General features: G+C 40.8%; 4 protein-coding genes and 1 long non-coding RNA gene across 10 annotated transcripts; 2 read left to right on the top strand and 3 right to left on the bottom strand.

Moving 5' to 3' along the window:
* Nucleotides 1-110: 110 nt before the first annotated feature.
* c8h1orf74 (chromosome 8 C1orf74 homolog) lies at nt 111-2,373 on the top strand. Its single transcript, XM_077014495.1, has one exon. The coding sequence runs from the start codon at nt 394-396 to the stop codon at nt 1,186-1,188; it is 795 nt and encodes a 264-aa protein (XP_076870610.1). The 5' UTR covers nt 111-393; the 3' UTR covers nt 1,189-2,373.
* On the bottom strand, nt 912-16,193 carry sirt4 (sirtuin 4). 5 transcript variants are annotated; one of them, XM_077014488.1, is made up of 5 exons: nt 15,940-16,079; nt 8,775-8,944; nt 2,982-3,469; nt 2,496-2,790; nt 912-2,032 (listed from the first exon to the last, which is right to left on the bottom strand). In XM_077014488.1, exons 2-5 carry the CDS (start codon nt 8,934-8,936, stop codon nt 1,880-1,882), a joined length of 1,098 nt encoding a protein of 365 aa, XP_076870603.1. In that variant the 5' UTR covers nt 8,937-8,944; nt 15,940-16,079; the 3' UTR covers nt 912-1,879. The 5 variants fall into 5 exon arrangements, with proteins under 5 accessions (XP_076870603.1, XP_076870604.1, XP_076870606.1 ...); XM_077014489.1 differs by lacking the exon at nt 8,775-8,944 and having other exon boundaries at nt 15,940-16,193; XM_077014491.1 differs by lacking the exons at nt 8,775-8,944; nt 15,940-16,079 and adding an exon at nt 8,203-8,391.
* LOC143521539 (putative G-protein coupled receptor) lies at nt 8,981-12,039 on the bottom strand. Its single transcript, XM_077014494.1, has one exon. The coding sequence runs from the start codon at nt 11,903-11,905 to the stop codon at nt 11,009-11,011; it is 897 nt and encodes a 298-aa protein (XP_076870609.1). The 5' UTR covers nt 11,906-12,039; the 3' UTR covers nt 8,981-11,008.
* LOC143521542 (uncharacterized) lies at nt 14,973-17,121 on the top strand. Its single transcript, XR_013132796.1, has 3 exons — nt 14,973-15,113; nt 16,609-16,750; nt 17,018-17,121. It is a non-coding gene; the product is annotated as an uncharacterized LOC143521542 (long non-coding RNA).
* On the bottom strand, nt 16,219-22,203 carry sxph (saxiphilin). 2 transcript variants are annotated; one of them, XM_077014476.1, is made up of 17 exons: nt 22,011-22,200; nt 21,366-21,529; nt 21,134-21,233; nt 20,711-20,890; nt 20,169-20,331; nt 19,948-20,012; nt 19,595-19,752; nt 19,328-19,514; nt 19,048-19,196; nt 18,777-18,867; nt 18,620-18,670; nt 18,119-18,301; nt 17,829-17,976; nt 17,637-17,719; nt 17,069-17,253; nt 16,554-16,740; nt 16,219-16,341 (listed from the first exon to the last, which is right to left on the bottom strand). In XM_077014476.1, the coding sequence occupies exons 1-17, from the start codon at nt 22,060-22,062 to the stop codon at nt 16,292-16,294; spliced, it is 2,196 nt and encodes a 731-aa protein (XP_076870591.1). In that variant the 5' UTR covers nt 22,063-22,200; the 3' UTR covers nt 16,219-16,291. The 2 variants fall into 2 exon arrangements, with proteins under 2 accessions (XP_076870591.1, XP_076870592.1); XM_077014477.1 differs by lacking the exons at nt 16,219-16,341; nt 16,554-16,740 and having other exon boundaries at nt 17,120-17,258; nt 22,011-22,203.
* Nucleotides 22,204-22,485: the final 282 nt, after the last annotated feature.

Here is a 22,485-nt window from a genome sequence, read left to right as displayed (position 1 = left end):
ATAAATTCGTTAGGATATCGTATTAACTTGTGACTATATTTTGTGTGGGTATTAGTTGTATTTTAAAACATGTGACATGTGAGACCACGTGACATGTGAGACCTTTATTTTGATGCTTCGTAACCACGTTTGCAAAATGTTCAAACTAGAATGCGTGCACTATGTAGCTTCGATAACTAGTTGAACAGAAAGTTGGTTGGCTAAAAAGCTGGGAGATTTTGTTGAAATTCTTAGTATCTTAATAGCTACCTGTCTGTTTTTTTCCACAACGTCTTCGGGTACAACAACTAAATACTGTCATGTTAGCTAGCTAGCTGCGACAGAACGTAAACCAGTCATTATTCCGAGATTCCCTCATATTGTGTTCGTGTCTGGTCTTCAAGAGTGGGAACGATGGTGGTTTCAGCAGACCTCTTCATCTCAACTGCCCATAAGTTTCTTTGCCGTGGGAGAAAGAAGAAACGACTTCCAATATCAACATGTCTTGATGTGGCTGTCCAGATTATAGCGGTGGACCTGGGCCTTAAACCTGCTCTTTTGTATGACAGTAATTCAGCATCTTCAGAACAAGTGCATCAGTACGTGAACTCCTTGTTCGGGATTGGGTTGCTGACCACAGAACTGCAGGTGGTGTCTATCAGTGGGAGTACTCTTGTAGTTAACTCTAAATTAATGAAGTTACACCTTGAAGAACTGCTCCAAAGCAGGAATCTCATCAGTATTGATGTGTGTCCCTGGAGGGAAGAGCCATGCATTACTGCCATGGACAAGAGCACTGAGGATATGGTCAAGGACATTTTAAAGTTCTTCATGGACAATGAGAACAAATATTCAACAGTCATTGGGTTGGGAGAGGACATGTGTGGTAACTGGAATCTGTGTACCCTTTTTGGGATCCTTTTGGGCTATCCTGCTTCTTACTGGTTTGATCAAGCCCAGAGTTTGGAGAACTGTCTGAGTATGACTCCACTGGTGGTGAATAAGGCTTGGGTTTGCTCACAGATAGGAGATTGTAGGCATGGCACTTGTCTTTACTCATTCAGTTTTCCTGAAGTACTGTGGTCTGAAATCCACATATTTATAGAACGATGGACTGAGCTTTTGAGAGACAAATTTAGCCAACAAGCAGTTTTAACTGAGCTCAGTTTTTCAAAAGATACTGTTGTTTTACCCTGTGTTGCATTATGAATGCCTTGTTTTTTATTAGTGTTTGAAATAGGTCTAAGTAGCCTACTTCTGTGCAGTTTCCATCTACACTACAAATGGACACCCATAAGTTAGTTTATTTAAAATATTTTTTCAAGATATAGTAGTAACAATACAGTACAAATACTATTATTCCCAAATATATGCTTACAACAAATTATGGGTTTGCATTTGAAATATGTTAAATGTAAGGTCTAAAATTACTTTTCCAGAACAATGCAAATGCCAAAAAGTAAAAGATCCCAAACTTCAAAATGGGGGGGGGGGGGGGGGATTAAAGTCCAGTAACACTTTATCTGGATATACATAATACAAAATTAACAATTCCCATTACCAACATTAAGGGTTTTACAACACTACCCCTACCATTACAGTGAGTTACAGTTAAAAAGCCATAGCAGAGTCTCACTGAATTTCTTATTCCCAGACACATGTGCATGAATAGGTCTTCTTCATATAAATTTTCACATTTCCCATCATATATTCTGTCTAGTGGTCACCAAATAAGGCTACCTGATACAGATGATCATGTCTCCTAAATAATGTATTCTGTACATTGCTTAATGAGGTAGAATGCTAACTGTTTATGGGGAACAGCCATGAAGTAAAACAGTCTTAAGAGGGTGTTATGAGTTACAAAGTCCACTAAAAACGCCTTCCATGTGTCTTCATCTCAGCAGGGAGTGAGTGTTGAAAGCACTTCTCCACAGCGAGCACTCACTTTGATTTCAGCAAGATGGTCAGCCCTCGTGTGGCCAATGTTCAGAATGGCCACTGGGATTCGTCTCTCTTTGGCTGCTAACAGGAAACGATATCCAGAATAAACCTGCCAAAAATAGCTAATATTTAGACAAATAATTTCATGTTTTACATACAAATAATGCATTCAGACAACATTAAGATTTTTAACTCTGTTCTACTCATTACAAATGTGTTATACAAAATCAGCCTGGTGACCAAAAATTACACCCTTTCAAAAGTATGTTCTCATGGCTATTCTTAGTAAATGCCTTGGATGAATTCTTTATTTTAGAAACCTCTGCATATTCCTTTCTTGTCAAGCAAGTTAAAATAGCCATTTGTCAAAATGACAAATTGTATTTGTCATTAAGGGTCACCAAGTCCACAATCTTACAAAAATGCTCAAAAATAAAACCCTTGAAGAAGCTTTTGATAAATCTCTGTACACAAGTGGATCAAAACAGAATTATTCCACAGATGTTGCTTTTGTAAACAATTTTTATTACCTCTTCATGGTTAACTCTTTAGAAGCATGTATGGGTAGTCACCTGCAGTGAGGATCCAGCCACAAGCACAGCGTCACACTCAGCCAGCCTGTCTTGCACAAACTGCACAATTGCTCGGTCGACAGTGTCACCAAAAAACGTCACATCAGGCTTGAGTATGCCGCCGCAGGCCTGACACGCAGGCACTCTGAAGTTCAGCACCTGCTCATCTTCCAGCAGAACGTCCCCGTCAGGTGCCATCTCCCCTGCACCCACCTTCCAGCTGGGGTTCAGGGCAGCAAAGTGCTTCTGGAGCTCCTCCCGAGTAGTCAGCTGCCTGCATCCCAGACACATCACCCTGAAAGAACCACAATAACACATTAAGATTATTTTAGGAATAAGTTTATGATGTAGGCTTGTGCCTACTGTTTGTTCTTAAGGTGACAAAACTCAGAATCTTGTTGGATTGCAATTTGTGCAAATCAAAACCAATATATAGCTGTATGTTCAAACAAGGTTTTTTTTTTAAGACTTCTTGACCTACTGTACCTGTGGGAACAGCCATGCAGCTCAGTCAAGCTCTGCTGTCCTGCCTTTGAATGTAAAGCATCTACATTCTGAGTGACAAGCCAGTGAACTTTGCCTTTCTTTTCCCAGTTCCTCAAGGCATAGTGGGCTGAATTGGGCAGGTGAGAGGAGAACTGCGGCCAGCCAACAAAGTTACGAGCCCAGTAACGCTGCCGGGCCTTGGCATTACGCACAAACTCGACGTGTTGCATAGGCCGTCGATTTGTCCGCGCGTACAACCCAACTCCCTCTGAACGATAGTCAGGGATCCCAGACTCAGTCGACAGTCCTGCTCCAGTTATTACAAAGAGACGTGAGGCTTGTGATATAAACGTCTGGAGCTGCTCTAAGGAGGTCCTGTCAACTGAGCTGCTGGACGGAACAAAATCGAGTGCACCTGCATGTACTGAAGAGGCAGTTCGTCTTCCGGCTGCTGCAGATGATGGCAGGGATCGCCATGACCGCACCATCTAGGAACAAAGTGCATTAGACATAAATCAAGGTGTTCTATTCCATCTGAACACCACAGCTTTTACCAACCTTCTAGGCACCCTCTTTTATGCTGGATAGTAATGTCACTACATAATCAGAGGACTGATATCAAAGACACAAGTAACCCAGTCCAATGCAACCTGCATGGGACAAACTGGACACCTCACCTCATGTACCATTCTAACTGCATGTGGGTGCCCAAGGATGCTGCTAAGCATTAGTTGTTACATGAAATGTCTTTTTTTCGTTATATATAGCCTTTTGTCAAATAAAATCATCCTAATTTCTGTTAATAAATATTTTTAAATGATGTGTGTGCATTAATAATAGGCATCTTCCTTACTACACATTAATAAATCACACCCTGCAGTTGTACAATCCAAATGAGCGGAGTTGAAAAAAAAAACAGTTCAGCCGTTTGTCGTTTCGGTCATGTCCTGTCATCTCGTCGCGTCTCGGCAAGTAGTCCTATAAACATTTTTTGTTGTTGTTTGCTTTTTAAATCCCGTTACTTAAACCTTTACTTCTAATTTTTTTGCTGTTGTGTGGCAATTTTTTTTATATTTTCAGGCAGGCATATTTTATTTAAAATATTTTTGACATTTTGCACAGTGCCTGTCTGACAGTTAGATATGCGCACTGACAGTAACTTTTTTTTGTTAATGTTCTCTAACGTTTAATAAAAAAATAAATAAATAAAAGCTGAATAAAGCCAACCTACCATGTTTATTCATTTATCTGAGTGTTTTAGGTTTTTTATTTAAAGTGGAAAAAAGTCCTGAATGAGAACGGGATCCCGTTTAAGGTGCTCTAGATAAAAAAAAAAACCCGATTCGACTATTAGTCGAATTTATACAGTCACTTATGTGGTCAATCAAACCTGCTTGTCAAATTTCTGAGACGATGTAGGAATCAGGAGATACAGCCATAGAAACTAAGACAAATGCACTGTATGCACAGTACATTCTATCGCCTGACATGCCAAGTTCACAGGGTGATCAAACAAATATTCTACAGTAAAAAAATCTTTTTCTTCTGGATTTATACAGACACTTATGTGGTAAATCAAACCTGCTCGTCAGATTTCTGAGACGATGTAAGAATCAGGAGATACAGCCATAGAAACGTACAATACATTCTATCGCGGCGACATAATGAAACTACCGCATTATTTTTTAAGGTGGAACGGAAAGTGCGAATAAGACACTGGCGAATAAGGAACCAACTTCAGCCTCGTGTAAAAAAACTAACTTTTATTGAACGTATAACTAGTTCCATTAGTCATCCTACGGAGTGGTAAAACAGTCTATATTATTATGATATATTATAATATTATGAATGATACTGACAGCTTTAGTTAACAATATCTAGCTAGATTAGCAAGCCGAGTAACGTCAGCTATTGATTGTTTGGTTTACATCAGTATCAATAAAGTTCATGACACACACCAAGTTATTAAGTGTTGTTGTTTATTCAGTGTCCAATATAATCGATATTAATAATAAAAGTGATGGTCAGAGCTGGATGAGCTAGATACTAGTGGATCAGAGCTAGATGCTAACGGACCAGGGCTAGATGCTAGCGGATCAGGGCTAGATGTTAGCGGATCAGGGCTAGATGCTAGCGGACCAGGGCTAGATGCTAGCGGACCAGGGCTAGATGCTAGCGGACCAGGGCTAGAAGCTAGCGGATCAGGGCTAGATGCTAGCGGATCAGGGCTAGATGCTAGCGGACCAGGGCTAGATGCTAGCGGACCAGGGCTAGATGCTAGCGGATCAGGGCTAGATGCTACCGCAAATGCTCAAATATTCCACAACCCCCGACTCTGGGAGTCTGAACACCCTGGTGCACTGCAAATGCTCTTGTTATTGGACTCTGCCATTGTTTAAATGTGTAACGGAAGTAACTTTACCCTGCGCCGAGAGCTTTCCAAAAGAAAAAATGCAAAAAGGCCTATTGCTCAAAAACCGTATTTTACGTGTAATAAAAATTCAAAGTTTCTCGTCCGGCCCGTTCACTTACATGGAAATGGGCGGGGTTAAAACTTGTACTGCAGCTTCACTTTTCTGGTCTCTGGTTACTAAGTAACGCATTACTAACAACACTAGTGACGTCACACTTCAAGTGACTATAAAAGGAGCGGCCGCTGTTTAAAACGACAGACGACGTTTTTGATGATTGCGGAGCAATGTTTCATGCGATATACGTAATCAATTGGACCGTGAGAGAACTGATGAGCGTAAGTTCAAGTTCTTTTGAGATGGTTACATTTTAACTATTTATAGTAGGTCTAACTAGATAGACAAAGTTTGTTCACAAACTTTGCCTATGTTGGCTTGCAAAGCAGCTAAAACGCTGTTTTGAATGTTGATGACCTAATGTTAAAGGTTGTTTTAAATTTATCATTGTTAAATTTTGTTGCGGTTAAGGTTTAGGTGTTTGGGGTAATTACTGCTGAGGGGTAATTGGCTGTGGGGTAGTTGATACTGAGGGGTTATTGACCTGTTGGGGTTATTGTTTTTGATGGCTATTAAGATTACTGTGTAGTTCCTGTTAAAAGCTTGTTTAGATGTGGATTTTTTTGTTGAGTGGGTATTTACCTGTGGTGGGGTAATTACTGTTAAGGAGCTATTGCCATTGGGGCAGTTAATGCTGATGTATTTGATATTGTTGAAGGCTATTAGTTTAATGGGGTTTTTGAGGTTAAGAGGTAGCTTAGCTGTTTGGGGCAATTACTGCTGAGGGGTAATTGGCTGTGGGGTAGTTGATATTGAGGGGTTATTGACCTGTTGGGGTTATTGTTGTTGATGGTTATTAAGATTACTGTGTAGTTCCTGTTAAAAGCTTGATTAGATGTTGATTATTTTGTTGAGGGGGTATTTTCCTGTGGTGAAGCAATTACTGTTGAGGGGCTATTGCCATTGGGGTAGTTAATGCAGATGTATTTGATATTGTTGAAGGCTATTAGTTTAATGGGGTTGTTGATGTTAAGAGGTAATTTAGCTGTTTGGGGCAATTACTGCTGAGGGGTAATTGGCTGTGTGGTAGTTGACATTGAGGGGTTATTGACCTGTTGGGGTTATTGTTGTTGATGGCTATTAAGATTACTGTGTAATTTATGTTAAAAGCTTGTTTAGATGTGATTTTTTTGTTAAGGGGGTATTTACCTGTGATGAGGCAATTACTGTTATGGGGCAATTACTGTTGAGGGGTAATTGGTTGTGGGTTAGTTAAAATTGAGTGGTAGTGCAGTTATACAGTTAATGGGAAAAAGTCAACTTTGGAGCGTTGTCCTGAGGACACCGTATGTCCGACATGTCCCTGCTACATTTCAAGGTTCTAGCTCAAAAACTGCGACCTGTGAAAAGTGCCAAAAACTGGAATAGAAGAAGAATAATAATAAGAAGAAGAATAGGGAGAACAGTATGTTGGCTGCTTCGTAAGCCAACATAATTACAATTCAGGTTGTTGCAAAATAGATTGTGTAAATGATTTATCCAAAATGACTATCATGAACTAAGCGGCACTGGCTTTCATATACGAAAGTGTTCATGATGCTGTTTTACGTCAGGGGCGGAGACAGGTAATTTTACGGGGAATATGTCTAGCTTTTGGTGTGATTAAGTTTGAGGGATTAAAACCATCTGAGGATATTACGATTGAAATCTCTGACCAATACTATTCTCACCTTTAGCGGTTAGTGGAAAAAAAGCATAAATTTTCTCCCAACCCAGTTCAGATGTCCACAGCCTGTATATGCGTGATAGATTTGGTAAAAGTACAAACCTTTCCGTTCCTCAGCTAAGAAGGCCTCCCCATGACACCACCCAGGCTCCCCAGGATGCAGCCCAGGACACTGCGCCCGTGAATCTGGCTCCCCAGGACGCCGCCCCGGCTGCCCAGGATGCCGCCTGTGACCGTGCCGCCGCCCGTGACCGTGCCGCCGCCCGTGACCGTGCCGCCGCCCGTGCCGCCGCCCGTGCCGCCGCCCGTGCCGCTGCCCGTGACATGGCCCATGCCACGGCTCGTGACGTGGCCCGTGACGCAGCCCGTGACGCGGCCCGTGACGCGGCCCGTGATGCGGCCCGTGACCGTGCCCGTGACGCGGCCCGTGACCGTGCCCGTGACGCCGTCTATAACACAGCCGCCCGTCACGTAGCCGCCCGTAACGCAGCCGCCCGTAACGCAGCCGCCCGTCTCAGAGGCGACGGTGACACAGCTGCCTGTGGCCGCCGCCCGTAGACGCCCCCAGTGTTCTCCAGGATGCCGGAACTAAATCTATGCTAAGACAACGCGAATACGGTTAGCGAGATTTCACATTAACGACTGACAGCCTATTAATTGTAAATTCCTCTCTTAATGCCATTTCACCTAAACGCAATGTTTTTGCGGGGTAGCTAAGCATTGGTTAAATATAACATTTGAGTGTGATTGTAGAGTGTGTTGGGTCGAGGAGGTGAAATGAGGATATCCATTTTGGAGTACCAGCTAACGTTTTATTTCCTTTTATTTTATTTATTTATCCTTTTATTTATTTTATTTTCCTTTTTATTTCATTTTATTTATTTTTTATTTTATTTTATTAACGTATTTCCTCAGTTTTTGAAACTGCTGGATATAAAAGACATATACTATTTAGTGTGATTTAACTTTTAAATATTCTATCACTTAAAGAAATAATATAATTATTAGGAGTTCATACTTATTATACCTGTGTCACCTCTAACAATGTCTTTACAGGTCCAGTGGTGCAGGGGGCTTCCTCTTTCTGAGTGCGGGGCGATGCACAAAAATGGTGGGAACAGCATCTGCTCTCAGCCTAGTCTTGCCCTGTTTGGTTTTGATGAACTGGTCTGCCTCAAAATGTGCCTGCAGAGTGATGTGAGTTTACTCCTCACACATGACAACTCAGTTTTGTCTACTCATATACATATCCCATAGTGGGTGAATACACAGTATTAGAGAACACTTACTGGATATGTATACACTCATTACACATATAAAAAAAAAACCAAGGATGTGCAACAAATTCAAATTCATATCACATCAATACTCATAATAATCATTTTCTCCTGTCTTTTTCTCCTCTCTCTCTTTAAGCCAAAGAACCATAGGGGATTCAATGGAGCCTGCAACCAGATAGCACCCTCACCCTGCACCAGAGTCTGTCTGGAGTCTTTGATTTTTTTTTTGTTCACTATTCTGTATTTTAATAAATCAGGCATTAAGCTTTCCAATAGTGTGTTTATTGTGAAAAGTGCAAATGCAGTGTTTGATGATTACCTCACATATATATTTGCTGTTGTAATATTTAGTGAGGGTAAGATTGCTCCTGCTTAGTTGAGACAACCATTTTTTTCTCCTCTCAGTATCAGTGGGGAAACCATACATTTTTGCTCCTTTCTCTGATCGATTGGAGCATCCCCATGCAGCACAGCAAACCATGGTGGACACTACACAAACAACACGGAGGAAAGCACACAGAAAAACGTCTTGACGATATTCATATTTGAGATTATTAAATTTATTTAATGAATTAATTGCTGTAAATAAGTGTGTATTAAAAAGACAAGATATTAAAATACATTGATAAATTATATATATATATATCATATACTGTCTGGATGTAAATGTAATGTGTTATAATACCCTTTTAAAGCATATTTCTGCACAATGAAGTCAAAGAATTTCCTTCTGTCAGAAAATGTACATTAGTCATTTAGATTACTTAGGTCCCCAATACCATGGGATTACAGAAATCACCATGATTTAAACATATGTTAATGTTAGAAAATTTATTTAATCTGAATTTCTCACCCCTTCCTGTCCTTCTAAATATATAAATGAACGTAATATATAACAATTATAAAACAATCAAAGCATTAAACAGCAATGTGCTCTAACATTAGCCTAAAGTTGGTTGCTATATGTTCACAATAATCCTCAAATCGCAGTTCTGTCTCTGTGTGCACTCAAATTGAACTTCCTGGAACTATCTGTAGCCTCTGTGAATCACGTGACCACCAAGTGTTTTGAACTTCCGTTGTCACGACTCTCTCTATATGGCTCTGCTCTTAGGGTGGGGAGCATGCATTGTATGTGTGGGGTCTCCTAAGATATCTTGGTACAAATAAAGCTTTTTATTTGCAGTAGATTGGTCTGTTTCTAATTATTTCCTTCTACATCAACGAACACGCTACGCTGATGTACTGAAGAGAAGTTGAAGAACAACAAAGGCGAGGAAGATCACCAACTTAAATGAAAATTTAAAAAATGACAATAAATCAGGGTTCCCGCGGGGTCTTAAAAAGTCTTAAAATGTCTGAAATTCAAAATTTTAAGGCCTTAAAAGACTTAAAAAACAGCCAGATTTTCATCCAATGTCTTAAATTTAATTTAGTCAGGTCTTCAAATTTTACCTTAGTTAATTTTAGAGAAGTGTAGTTTAATAGGAACGTCCGGAAGTCAGTTCTGTGTTGTCTGTGTTTGTGCGGGGCTACAGGTGTTGGTACGTGTTAATTAAACTACAAAACCCATAATAACCGCAGGCAGCAAACGGCCTTTGCCATGAAAAGCATTCAGCAGACTCAAGCCATCACGCAATTTTGTGCCTCATTCCTGCCGTCTTCTCTATCGTCCAGACGTGTGGACTCGAGTCACATGACTTGGACTCGAGTCCGACTCGAGTCACTAAACTGATGACTTGTGACTTGACTTAACAACATCACTGAAGACTTGCGACTTGACTTAGACTTTACCTTTACTGACTTGGACTTGTAATCGGACTTGAGCTTTAAGACTTGAAAAGACTTGAAATCCTTATTTTAACATAATAAATAAGTAATATAGAATCACATAACTGGATCATTTTGTATTAAATGGTGCTGTAAAATGTGAAACCTCAAAGGTGGTTCATTTTATGCAGACAGTGTGAAGTAACAAACAAGTGGTTATCCACAGGTAATGTGTTATCATGGCTTTGCTTGGGTGAAAACGCTACTGCAGGACATGGCATTTTATCCAATTTACAAGGAAACCCAAGAACTCCTCTCAAAAGAACCCTGTTGCTATGCAAAGCTGTGGCTAAACAGCATTTCCATGGAGACGAGCAGATGGAATTAGTAAGCTACATCAGAGGCTGCTTGTAGACACAGGGAAACTCAGCTTGTTGGCTTAGAATTAGTTCAATTAGATTAAAACTCACAGTTGTATGGGATGAAAATAATGAAAACATAATAAGATTTCTGGTATACAGTTGCATTGTTCATTTGTTTTGTCTTTAACACGACATGTAAAAGTAATATTGAACTTTAAATGTTGCTTACAGTTACTACTGTAATTGTGAAGTTACAAGATGAGCCACATAGTAGTCATATCAATAGAAAATGAAATTGTTTCATTTGAAATGGACGTGTGTGCACCCACACCCACCAACAATTCATATAATGTCTCGCACATTTCTCAGGTTTAGCCATGTCAAGTCAAGAGTCAAGAGGTTTTATTGTCATAGGTCTCCATCACTCTTCAGGTATCTCCCCAGGTATTCTAACCCCATGGTCCAAGGTATTTTTAGGGCTGGAGTTTACACAGGTATTCCTAAGACTGGAGTTCGCACAGCTGGACTTGGTGGTCTCAACTGCGCTGTTCGTCCTCTGCAGGAACTGCAGAAAGTTCTCCTGGATGGATCCTTCATGACTCGAGGCTCCAAGTTCCACGGGCAGGTGGGGAGCACAGCACCTTCTCAGGTTGACGAGCTCCTCGCGGATCTGCCTGTTGAGCAGGCCGTAGAAGAATGGGTTCACCGCGAAAGAGGAGTACGCCAACCAGGTGACGGCCTCCTCTACATCTCCCGGGCTCTGGAGCGGGGCGGTGATGGACATGTGCAGGTGAAAACTGAAGTACGGCAGCCAGCACAGCAGGAACTGCCCCACGATGACCACGAGGGTGATGGCAGCTTTCCTACCCCCAAACACCCTCTCTGGGGACAGTCTCTGAGGCAGACTGCGGGTGGTGGTGATGATGGTGGTCTGGCTGTTGATGGAGTCCGAGCGGCACTTAGCCCGATCGACGGCCCAGGTGGGCACGGGCGTGTGCTGGAGGGCGGCGGTTCGTGCGACTTTGTAGACGTTGCAGTACACGGTGAAGATCACGACCGCAGGAACCAGAAAGCACACCAGGAAGAACAGCACTGCAAACACTTTCCTGAGACGACTATGGCTCCAATGCAGAGAGCAATGGGCGGCCGCGATGGAACTTTGGTTCCCGTATGCTGGCCAGCCGAGCATAGTGATAAGAGCTAAAAGGATGGACTTCACCCAGATGAACACCATGACCCCAATGGCCAGGTGAATAGTCATCTTAACCTCGTAGCACATAGGATGTTGAAGGTGTGGAAGGTGCCAATATATGTACATTAAAACGCCAACAAGCTTATTATACAGCACTTATGCTGCTCTTCTGCTGTTACCAAACACGGTATAATCTCTTTAATGAGATAAAAAGCGAAATATTTGGAATAATTTCGAGTATATGTGTGTTTGTATAAATATGTAAATTAAGGTGAAGGTGCTGGAAAATAATGAAAATTCGCACGACCTCGCGACACGACCGCGCGTGGCCAACGCGCTTGGGCGGAGCCACCGCGATTGCGTCATTTTTGCCGCGCGGACCCTTGCGGCAGTCACGGCGTTAAGTGAACCTAGATTACAAAGCTCAAGTGTTCAGTGAAGGCAGCAGCAGAGTAAACGAGACGCAACCGGAGCATCAGGGCCGGCCCTTTCATTAGGCGACATAGGCAAATGCTAGGGGCGCCGTCTGTCCAGGGGGGCGCTCGCGTGCATGCGTTTTTTTTTTTTTTTTTTTTTTACAAATGAATAATTAATAAATGTGAAAACAAGCAAAGTCCACATAATCATAATTTCATTGTTTAATAATATTAGTCAAATTAATAATTCTTATAATAACAACACATGACACCTCTCACCCGCGCGCCAACCCACCCTCCCGCGCGCGCTCTGCGCACCTCGTTACTGTTTCTCTGTGGGGAAAAAGACACCACAGAGTGAGTGACATCTCCTCGAAAAGACGTCAAAAAGGCAGAAGTCCTCTGGTGCCCAGGGTAGTAAAAGGAGAAAAGTGGAGGAAGAAAGGTGGCAAAAAAAACCTGGTAATATAATGGTAATATGTGGTGAATTAACACTATACCATTGACGTCAGGGACTTCAACGCCTTCTCTGAAGGTTAATTGATCTTTAAAATGATGCTTTATCTATTATATGCAGTGTTGCGAATAACGCCGTTAAAAATAACGGCGTTAGGTAACGTCGTCATTTTGTCAGTAACGGGATAATATAATTAATTACTTTTCCTGTCGTTACAACGTCGTTTACGTTACTGGTCATTAAAAGCGGTGCGTTACTATATATTGATATACTAATGCGAGCGGACCGCTGCCCAGGCTAGTGAGGATTAACAGATCCCGTTAGGTCAGTTCTCGGTGTAACACCTGTTTAACTTAACAAGTCAATAAGCGTTTAGCTAAGGCAGCGTTATGATAGCCAATCAGAGCCAGTGTTTTTACACGCGCGCCGAAGCACGCGAGTGACACGACACAAACGGAGAAGAGGCCGAAATGGCGTCAGGTGCAAGCCGAAGAAAACTAGAACTTTCAAGGCGATATAAACATTATTTAAGAAAATACTTGAAGTTCCCGAATGTCTACCAGACTGGGTATTTGATTTATTTAATTAAGAATAGAGGTTTTATTGTTAAGTTTACTTCTGTTGTAAACAAACCAGTTGTCTCAGGTTGAGAGAATTTAATTTAATTTCATAGATGTAAATGCACTTTATATAGTGTAACTGTTTACTTTTGCTTTTTTTTCCCCAAAGATTTTGGGATTTTAAAGGATTTTATCCTGCACTGGTCTGTGGATGTGCAATAAATATCAAAAGTTAAACAATTTTCTGATCTACTCATTTCAACTGACTGTGAAAACTGCTTAAAAAAAACTTAATTAATTGGCATATAACCTTTTTTTAACTGTAACGCAAATAGTTACTTTCCCTGGTAACGAGTTACTTTTATTATAGAGTAATTCAGTTACTAACTCAGTTACTTTTTTGAACAAGTAGTGAGTAACTATAACTAATTACTTTTTTAAAGTAACGTTCCCAACACTGATTATATGTAATATATGTTAATAACGCTTCACCAATAATTTGTATTTTCCCTATAAATCGGCTTTCAAATCCACTTTTCGTGCATGTGATGAAAAAAAAAAACTTAGTGCTGAAATAAAAAATCAACCAATCAGAATATTTCACACTGTTGTTTCTAGGTAAAAGAGAGAAAGGCCCTCCCCTCAGGAACTTCTGTTTATCTGTCACCTACCCTTGTCTTTTACATTGAGAGCTTTTATTATAGATTGGCAGTTTTATCAACCAATCATATTATCGAATTAGAATCGTGGGGGCGTGCTCCAATTGTCTCTCATTTTTATTTGAAACAAATCCAAAATGTTGCCAATCTGTAGCTGTTGTGTTTTTCTTTTAAACCAGCTCTCTTGACTCACAACTAACACTCAATCGTCATTGTGGCTTTTCCCCTCTGTATGATCTTAGTGAAAACCGCCACTGTCATCATACTGCCCAATCCTAGTAGGTGCTATTATTAGCTTAGCTCAGCAAGTTTTTAAAATAAATATATATTAAAAACACACATATGCTCCTCTGTTCATTGCAGATGCACTTTTGAAATAATAATGTTGCAGTAGGCAAATTGCCCTGATTTGCACTGGTGGTAGTTGTTGTTTTTTATTTTTTACATTTATTATTTATATTTAAAAGTTGTTCTCTGCACTACGTTATGTAAAATATGATTGATGATGCAGGGGGCACCAACCAAAATCTCGCCTAGGGCACCACATTGGTCAGGGCCGGTGTTACACCGAATTCTGCGACCGTCGAATTTTGTGACCGCAGAGGGCGCTATTTCGCAGTTTCAGTTAGTTTCAGTTCACAGGCACGAGCGCTTTACGAATGCTGCGTAAGCTACGCCGACGCGCTTTCATTTCTCGTTTTGCTGCTGTCCACGAGCCAAAATATGAGATGCGTGTATTTACATTTTATGTCGTCTGTTAACAAGAATGTTTCATTACAACATTTTTACACTATATTTAAACATTTTATTCAGAAGTGTATAATTACCATTCGGAATGAGGTCCAAATGACAGCAGCTTACATAACTTATGAAAAGTTTGCTATTGTCAGGCGTATGTATTGGCTGACTTTAGGCTACTCCTGTCGTCACGTGTAAAAATGTTGTAATGAAACATTCTTGTTAACAGACGACATAAAATGTAAATACACGCATCTCTCATATTTTGGCTCGTGGACAGCAGCAAAACGAGAAAAGAAAGCGCGTCGGCGTAGCTTACGCAGCATTCGTAATGCGCTCGTGCCTGTGAACTGAAACTAACTGAAACTGCGAAATAGCGCCCTCTGCGGTCACAGAATTCGACGGTCGCAGAATTCGGTGTAACACCGGCTCTGCGGAGCATGCACAGTTTTCTCATAAGCCTGATTGCTTGACCCGGTGACAGCGCCAGCTAACATCTTAATTGTGAGTAACTATATAGCACGTAAAAAATGTATCGGAGTAAAAGTATTAAACTGCTAACTGTAAAAGTGGAAGTAGGAGAAAAAAAATAATACTCCAGTAAAGTACAGATACAGCATTTTAGTACTTAGAGGAACTACAGAAAACCTGGATTTCAAAAATGTCAATAAATTATTAACTTTAAATAATTTAAATAACTTTTTTTTAATTTGATGTCAGTTACTCGCAATTTAAGCATACACGTGATAACAAAAATATATTAATATTTTGTGTCTTGTTAATTTTACGGTCATTGAGTCGCATAAATTAACATCCATTTGAAAGTTAATTGCTTTATTGTGTTAAATGACAGTCGCAGGGTTGCCAACTCTCACGCATTGAGCGTGAGACACACGCATTTTACCGATCGCGATATAATACTTAATTTGTGTCCATTTTACGTTCGTACTGAGCCCGGGAGGGGACATGGGTAAAAAAACATTTAAGCGATCTTCAAAAGTTGGCAACCCTGCAGTCGTTCAATATCTTACAGAAAGCTCTGGCTGATTCGCCAAATCGTGTAACAAAATATTTTTAGTAGGCCTACTGAGAAATCTCGTTTTATTCGCTTAAGAAGACAGAATTTACAAAGTCCGTATAGGTAGCATCTCTTACATTACATAATAACAATCAAGAATGTTCATTATTCCAAGTGCAGTCGTTTTATGTACAGTCAACATATAGAGTTAGCTAAGACATTTCTCAATTCCAACAGTTTGAAAAAATACATCGTCCCGATCTAGCAGCTTTAATTCATTGCATTTAACATCAGGGGAAAAAAAAAACTTACCGATACTGAGAATTGTTTCCACAGGCTCATGACTACAGATCTTACATTGCGAATGTAACGCCTTTCGTGTAGGTTATCGACAAATACTTCCGTTTTAGAAATGACAAGATGCATCATGGGAACTGAAGTCCCACAGCTTCCTAATTCGTTGGCGAATTCATTCTTGATGGGTTGTGACTGATCACTTACAAAATGTCATTTATGTATTTGTCATTTTTAACAACTCTACTAGTCAGCATTCATTCCTGCGTAGTTAAAGCACCCAATAAATTGCACCAGTAAAGCAGGAGAGTGGGAATTTATTGTGCATTGGGAAATTATTTAACATAAGGGAGAAAATGTTGTGTCATTTTCAGAATGAGAATATGCTACACACATCTTGGTTGCAAAACCTCAGGATATCTGTCAAAAAGAAGACAATTTTCACCAATTCCATTATGAAAAATCTACATTTTGAACTTTCTTCATTTATGTAATATATTCTTTTAATATTGTATCATACTATTAATATGAGTTAATAAGAAAATGCCAGAGAACTCCAAAGGTTGTCAGGGTATGAAGTGTTGACAATCATCCAGCAATATATCCAGCAATATATGTGAATTCAATCTCACCTGAATGTGTGCAGTTAAAGATATTTTCTGCCTGTGAATAAAACTCTTCTCCCAGTATAGTGCGGTAGTCCAAATGGCTGGTGTGGACCAGACACTGAGTTGCATCTTTGAAGAGCAGGTCACTTTCTCCATATTGCTGAGACTCAAACAGCTTGAACTCGGATTCAGGGTGTGCTGCCATGGTCTCCTGGGAACAGGTAACAAAGACACGATCAGCGATCAGCATTTGTGAATGTCCACGTCTGTCATATTTACTGATATACTGTGTTCTTTGAGATCTACTATATTTTCATGGGAAGCATTATGTATTATGAAGATGTGAAGATACTGATCAACCTGAGAAGTCTGAGAACTTTTATTTTCGCTAACCCAAAATGACAGTCATTTTACATATTATGATATAGTATTATAATGTCATGATAATATATGTTCATTACATAAAAATAATAATCTTCACATTCTAGAAAGTGCACGAGGCTCATTTTGTGAAGCGTTTGACCCAGTAATGCGGCGACCTGTGACTTCATGAGGAAATCGTAGATGCGAGCAGTGAGTACAGGTCGGGTCATGACGGTGTTGGGTGGGACCGCTCCCAGATTACAGTTCTTCCACTCCACCACAGGAACTCTCCTTCCGTCCCCACACAGCAGCTCAAAATCCCAGGGAAGCCAGCCCTCTGCCCAGCCACTGCTGTTTAGGTCTGCCCTCCGGTAGAGTAATAATGGCATCACTTGTGTGATGATGGTAACAAGCTCTAAAATGTATTTCAAAGCTACTTTAAGGTAATGCAGTCTTAATCTATTATGGTGACCACACCTCTCCACACGTATTTTAATTGATATGTTTTAAAAAAATGTGAGACCCAATTTGGATTAATTATCATACATTCACTATGAGTCTCAATGAAGTGATCGACACAATGGTTTGTGAAATATACAGTATCCAGGTAAATACATTATGTGGAAGGTTTTACCACCAACTCTACCCCACCTGCTCCAAACAATAAACATGATTAGCAAAAGAAATTAAACAGTAGCAAACTACATCCAACACGTCAGTGTATAAAACTGTAATGCAGCCTACATTTAATGTTGCTCTCTAGGTTGTGGTGTTCCATAAATGCTACATCCCCATAGCTCTTGCCACTGGGGTCTCCAACCAGACACCTAAGAGGGAGGCAGCATTGTTATGTAGCAATATGCTCTTTTGGAATGACGATGACATTCTGAAACATGGTTCTGAAATGCCACCTGGCAAACAGTGGCATTCACTCACCGCAATGCTCCAAGGTTGCCATAGTAGCGCTCATTGTGGTTGTCAGAGCAGCGTTTGGTGGCAGCCTCCTCTGTGCCACCTACACACACCTTACACAGGCTGCCCTGAGCTCCTGGCAAGCAGCCCTTCCAAAATACCTCAGAGTAAACTAAGATCACAGGACAAGCACAGGCATTCAAAACACTCTAGCATCTAGTATTAGTTACCTTGCAGTGCTTTCATATACAAATAGTGAAGATTAACTACAAATGCTTGCAATATTCTTAATATTTTAGGGAGAGCTGTAGTACCTTTGTTTGGCTCACAAGTGGCGCTGTTGTTGTGTTCTGTGCTCAGTGTATGTTTCACAGGCAGTACCCATCCTGCAGGACTGTACATATGACCGTGACAGGAGCGTCGACCACCCATATTCCCAAAATATACATTTCTACTGGAGCGACGTACCACTGCCACACTATACACTGATGGCAAGTCTACATGGACAAAAAGCATTTATTTATTTTTCTGGGTTTTTATGTGTGTCATCACATTATAACCTTCTGTGCAGAAGGCTTGAAAGTTACACAAATGTATTCAAGCATGATGTATGCAAGTCCATAGTTCATTTATAAATGAAAACCCTTTTTTATATCAAATGAATATATTGTTTGTGATATATATGTGATTTATGCGTATACTACATTATTTAGCGTCTGCTAAATGCCATAAATGTAAACAAATGTAAATATACTTTCGTTATACCACAGTTTTGGTACATGTGTCTTTCAATTAGAAAATAGGTTGATTTTTACCTTTAGTCTCAAAATGGCCATTTCCTCCATCAGTAAATTCACACTTCGTCCCTTATGGCCAGAACAGTGTACAAGAACAACAACAAAAGAAAAGCTTTAGACAGAGCAGGTGAAAAAAACAGAACACAAAGGACATAAATAAAGACATCGTATTTACCATAATATTCAGTCACTACCGAGACAAGACCACATTTCCCAGCAATGAAGGAGTGTGTAGCATCCAGGGAGACAGCATCTACCTCATCCCTCTGCATGAAGACACAAAAAAGCCCTGTGAGTTGAAGCTTATGCTTCATCTATTTTGTGGTACAGACTTTACCTTGGAGGACAGAGGACATCAGGGGACAGTGCTGTGCTGCGTTCATGTGAAAGTGTCTCTGCCTGTTGTACATAAGAAGCCAGTAAGTACTTGTTTCATCATACTGCACCTTGACTTTCTCGATGCAGTCGCTCATGGAAGATGCTCTGACACATACAAGAGGGTCAGACTTTATGTTGAAGGCCCACTGCTCACATTTCTTCTGTTCAGCATGACTTATACAGCACCACCTTACCACGCTGTCCTCTAGAGAACTCCCTACACACACACACACACACACACACACACACACACAGCAGAGAATGAGAACTAAAAAATACAAGTAAAATACTAATACACAAAAATCTATAGCTATTAAGACACATTAAGATGGCTGGGATAGACGGTACCTTCATGTCTGAGGCCTTTGAGTAAAGCCACATAGTCCAGACCGAGAAGCCGATTGATGTCTACGTCTTCTTGCAGGACAGACAGTTTGGCAGTCACATCTCTGAAGAGCAGGTCACTCACTCCATAATGTGATGAATTAAAAAGCTGGAAACGTTGACGGTCTCGTCCCTGCCAGCCAAACGCTGTCTAATAAACAGATTCGTAAACTATTATGAAACACTTAGACATTCTCGGTGAAGAGAACACACGTGGCTCGCAGAAATTACCTGAGCAGCTATTAGAAATTTGCGGACAATCTTGCGGTGGTTGACTCGCGTGACCACACCTCCGCCAGGGCCACGCCCTAGATTGCACTTCCTGAAATGGCTGAGCGGAGCCTGTGTACCATCTGTGCACAGTAACTTGTACTCTTCCTTCTCTCTTGCTGTAGAGGGCAATGGAAAAAGAGGGCGTGGCAGAAAGGGGGACAGAAAGGGTATGAAAAAGCATTACATGTCATACAGTAAAGTCTCTGCCATAAGGTTAACTCCAGAACAAGGCAGCATGAGCAGGACCTTAAAATACATTTTAAATAATGTATTATTATAATGTATTATTATATACAATAACATTGTATTACCATCTAACACATCAAAAGCCGTATGGTCCACAAAGGCCACGTCTCCTGCTCCTGTTTGCAGACACCTTAGAGAAACCAGGAGAAAGCGCCAAACAAAGTAGATGCATTTGCCATGCTACCACACAGTTTGTGTGTGTGTGTCTGTATATATGTGTTTCTTTTTGTACCATCAAGGGTGTGTTAGTGCGTGTATGCATGTGTGCATGTGAGAGGTTTTAAACCTGAGTGCCCCTTGGTTGTGATAGAATGGTTCACTGTGAGAAGTTTCACAATAGAAGTTCTTCTGTGGGATGTAAGACCTTTGACCCTGGCACTGGGAACACAAACTGAGTGCCATGGCAGCTGCGCCTGGCACACAGCTGGCACTGAAGAAGGCCCTGATGGCTGGCACACACACGCACACACAGACAGAGCACATACGCACAGACACACACACACACAGCACATTCACACAGATGGAGCACACACAGACACACAGACGGAGCACAGATACTCACACAGAGATGCAAAACACACATATACAGATGGAGCATTCTCTTAGCCTCGAGACTGGCAATCAATATAGGATATCATACAAATGTAATTAACACATGTAGGTAAAACATAACCACATACAACTCATTCATCTGAACTGAACATAGGACGATGATATAACGAGGATATTATAAGTAATTTTAACTGGCTAAATGTGTATTTGGTGTAAATTCCATTTTAAGCTGATTCTCTGTTTCCAGGTTTACTACATAACAAGCAAACTAATTACCCTGACTGAGGGGCTGTTCCTCTTCCCAAAGCAGGTAGTTACGAGAAAGGAGGTGTCCTAAAGGCAGACTCCAGCCAGCAGTCCATCGAGCCCCACTGTGACAACTCCTCGATCCCTTCAGAGAGCGGATGTCTAATGAGCTGCTGTTTCTCACCACTGCCACTGCCAGAATACAGCTGCCTGACAAACGGTGCAAAGCATTTGAACAAACTGGCAGTGTCTTCAGAAATACATTTCTATGCATCAATTTCATCAAACTTAATGGCATGCATTGCTTATGTGCAACAGTGATGAAAATTCAACATAAAGAGGATCTGCTAAAATGATCACTGCTTGCAGTTTTTCATATTTATGCATTATGCATGTTGATGAGAGACAAATGTTTTGGTTTAGATAATAATTATGATAATAATAATTCTCTACCATCACTGTAGATCTCCTTTGCAACTGCTGTCAGACCGAACTGCTTTACTGCAGAGTAGACCTCTCCAGCATCCAGAGTCACCAGGTCAGCTTTATTGGCCTGAGGTGACATGAAAACGGCAAGTGCAGGCCAGGAATAGGATTTATTTTTGTTCTGAGCTTTATTTTTTTTATGGTAATACCAATATATTTCTCTAGTATGAAGTGCCTTGCATGAAGACTAGTGACTCACCCGTATCTTACTGATACAGTCGGCTGTGCTGTAGGCCCGTACACAGGACAGTCGGGCAAAGGCTGTGACCGCAGCCGGAGGTAAGGAAGCCACCAGTGCTTTAGCCAAGTCTGCACACTTCCTCTGTTCTAGCTCAGATACTGTGCACCAACGCATCTTCTTAGCTGGAAAACAGAACCACGTGTGTAACACATAATACCAACTGGCAGTATGAGACTGGTCTGAAGCATAGATGGGCTAAAAAAATTCTTTATGTGTCATTGAAATGTATTACTACATCTTGCAGACAGTTGTATGGCTTAATATATTAAATCTAAATCTAGGACATACACATAAGATTCCTAATTTAGATTGATTTAAACAATTTAACTAAAAAACAATTTGAAATTTGCCAGCTGTTCTTTCATCAACTTTGTAGGTGAGTTTTAAAACTATACAAAATAGCAGCAAGAATGTTTTTTTTAAATTGGTGTCAGGTTAATTACAGCAAAATGAGCTGCTCTTCACTGTAGAGCCTGAGTTCATGTTTTCTGCAAAACTCTTTACTGAAAAGTAAAGCTGAAAGTAGGTTTTTGAACATCTTATGGGTATAGGTTCAGAAATATATCTAGTAGGCTATATATGTAGTGAGAACTTCGTACCTACCATAAGCGACAGTGGCGAGAAGCAGGAAGACAATTCCGAACTCCCCCTTCATGATGACATTATCCGATGGAAAAGTCGCTCGCGCTGCTTCCCATATACACGCTCGTGCAGATGTTTGGCGACCCCGCAGCTTAGAGCGCGCATTCAGTCTGCGAACAGGCTGCTTTCAGTCTAGTCTACCAATTCAAAGTAGTTATTGAGCAATAGTGTTTTCAGAGTGAATGGTATTCTTGGGCCCGTGGCCATATGGAAGGAATTAACGGTGGCTATCTCATACTGCCGGCAGGTTTCCCAACTTTCGCAGAAGGCTTGGCGCCCGTGTCCATCAACTTCATGTTCATTAAGAAACTAATTATGTCCGAACCTAAACATATGGAAAGACATACGTAATCCTAACAATGTTCCACTGCCAAGCATTCAGTTAGTACTCACTAGCAGAGGAGTCCTTAGAAATCGTCAAAAATAAATAAATAAA

Source organism: Brachyhypopomus gauderio, chromosome 8 (genome assembly GCF_052324685.1).
Source record: "Brachyhypopomus gauderio isolate BG-103 chromosome 8, BGAUD_0.2, whole genome shotgun sequence".
Taxonomy (NCBI): Eukaryota; Metazoa; Chordata; class Actinopteri; order Gymnotiformes; family Hypopomidae; genus Brachyhypopomus; species Brachyhypopomus gauderio.
This window is presented reverse-complemented; position numbering and strand designations above follow the sequence as displayed.

Excerpts from the sequence above, each read along its gene's own strand:
- c8h1orf74 (XM_077014495.1), top strand. The coding sequence starts at position 394 with ATGGTGGTTTCAGCAGACCTCTTCATCTCAACTGCCCATAAGTTTCTT.
- sxph (XM_077014476.1), bottom strand. The coding sequence starts at position 22,062 with ATGAAGGGGGAGTTCGGAATTGTCTTCCTGCTTCTCGCCACTGTCGCT. Across the intron at positions 19,515-19,594 it reads AATTTCTAATAGCTGCTCAG|ACAGCGTTTGGCTGGCAGGG; the intron begins GTAATTTCTGCG and ends TCTGTTTATTAG. Across the intron at positions 17,977-18,118 it reads CACTTGTGAGCCAAACAAAG|TTTACTCTGAGGTATTTTGG; the intron begins GTACTACAGCTC and ends CTGTGATCTTAG.
- sirt4 (XM_077014488.1), bottom strand. The coding sequence starts at position 8,936 with ATGGTTTGCTGTGCTGCATGGGGATGCTCCAATCGATCAGAGAAAGGA. Across the intron at positions 3,470-8,774 it reads ACAGCAAATATATATGTGAG|ATGGTGCGGTCATGGCGATC; the intron begins GTAATCATCAAA and ends CTTTGTTCCTAG. Across the intron at positions 2,033-2,495 it reads TGGCTGGATCCTCACTGCAG|GTTTATTCTGGATATCGTTT; the intron begins GTGACTACCCAT and ends TATTTTTGGCAG.
- LOC143521539 (XM_077014494.1), bottom strand. The coding sequence starts at position 11,905 with ATGTACATATATTGGCACCTTCCACACCTTCAACATCCTATGTGCTAC.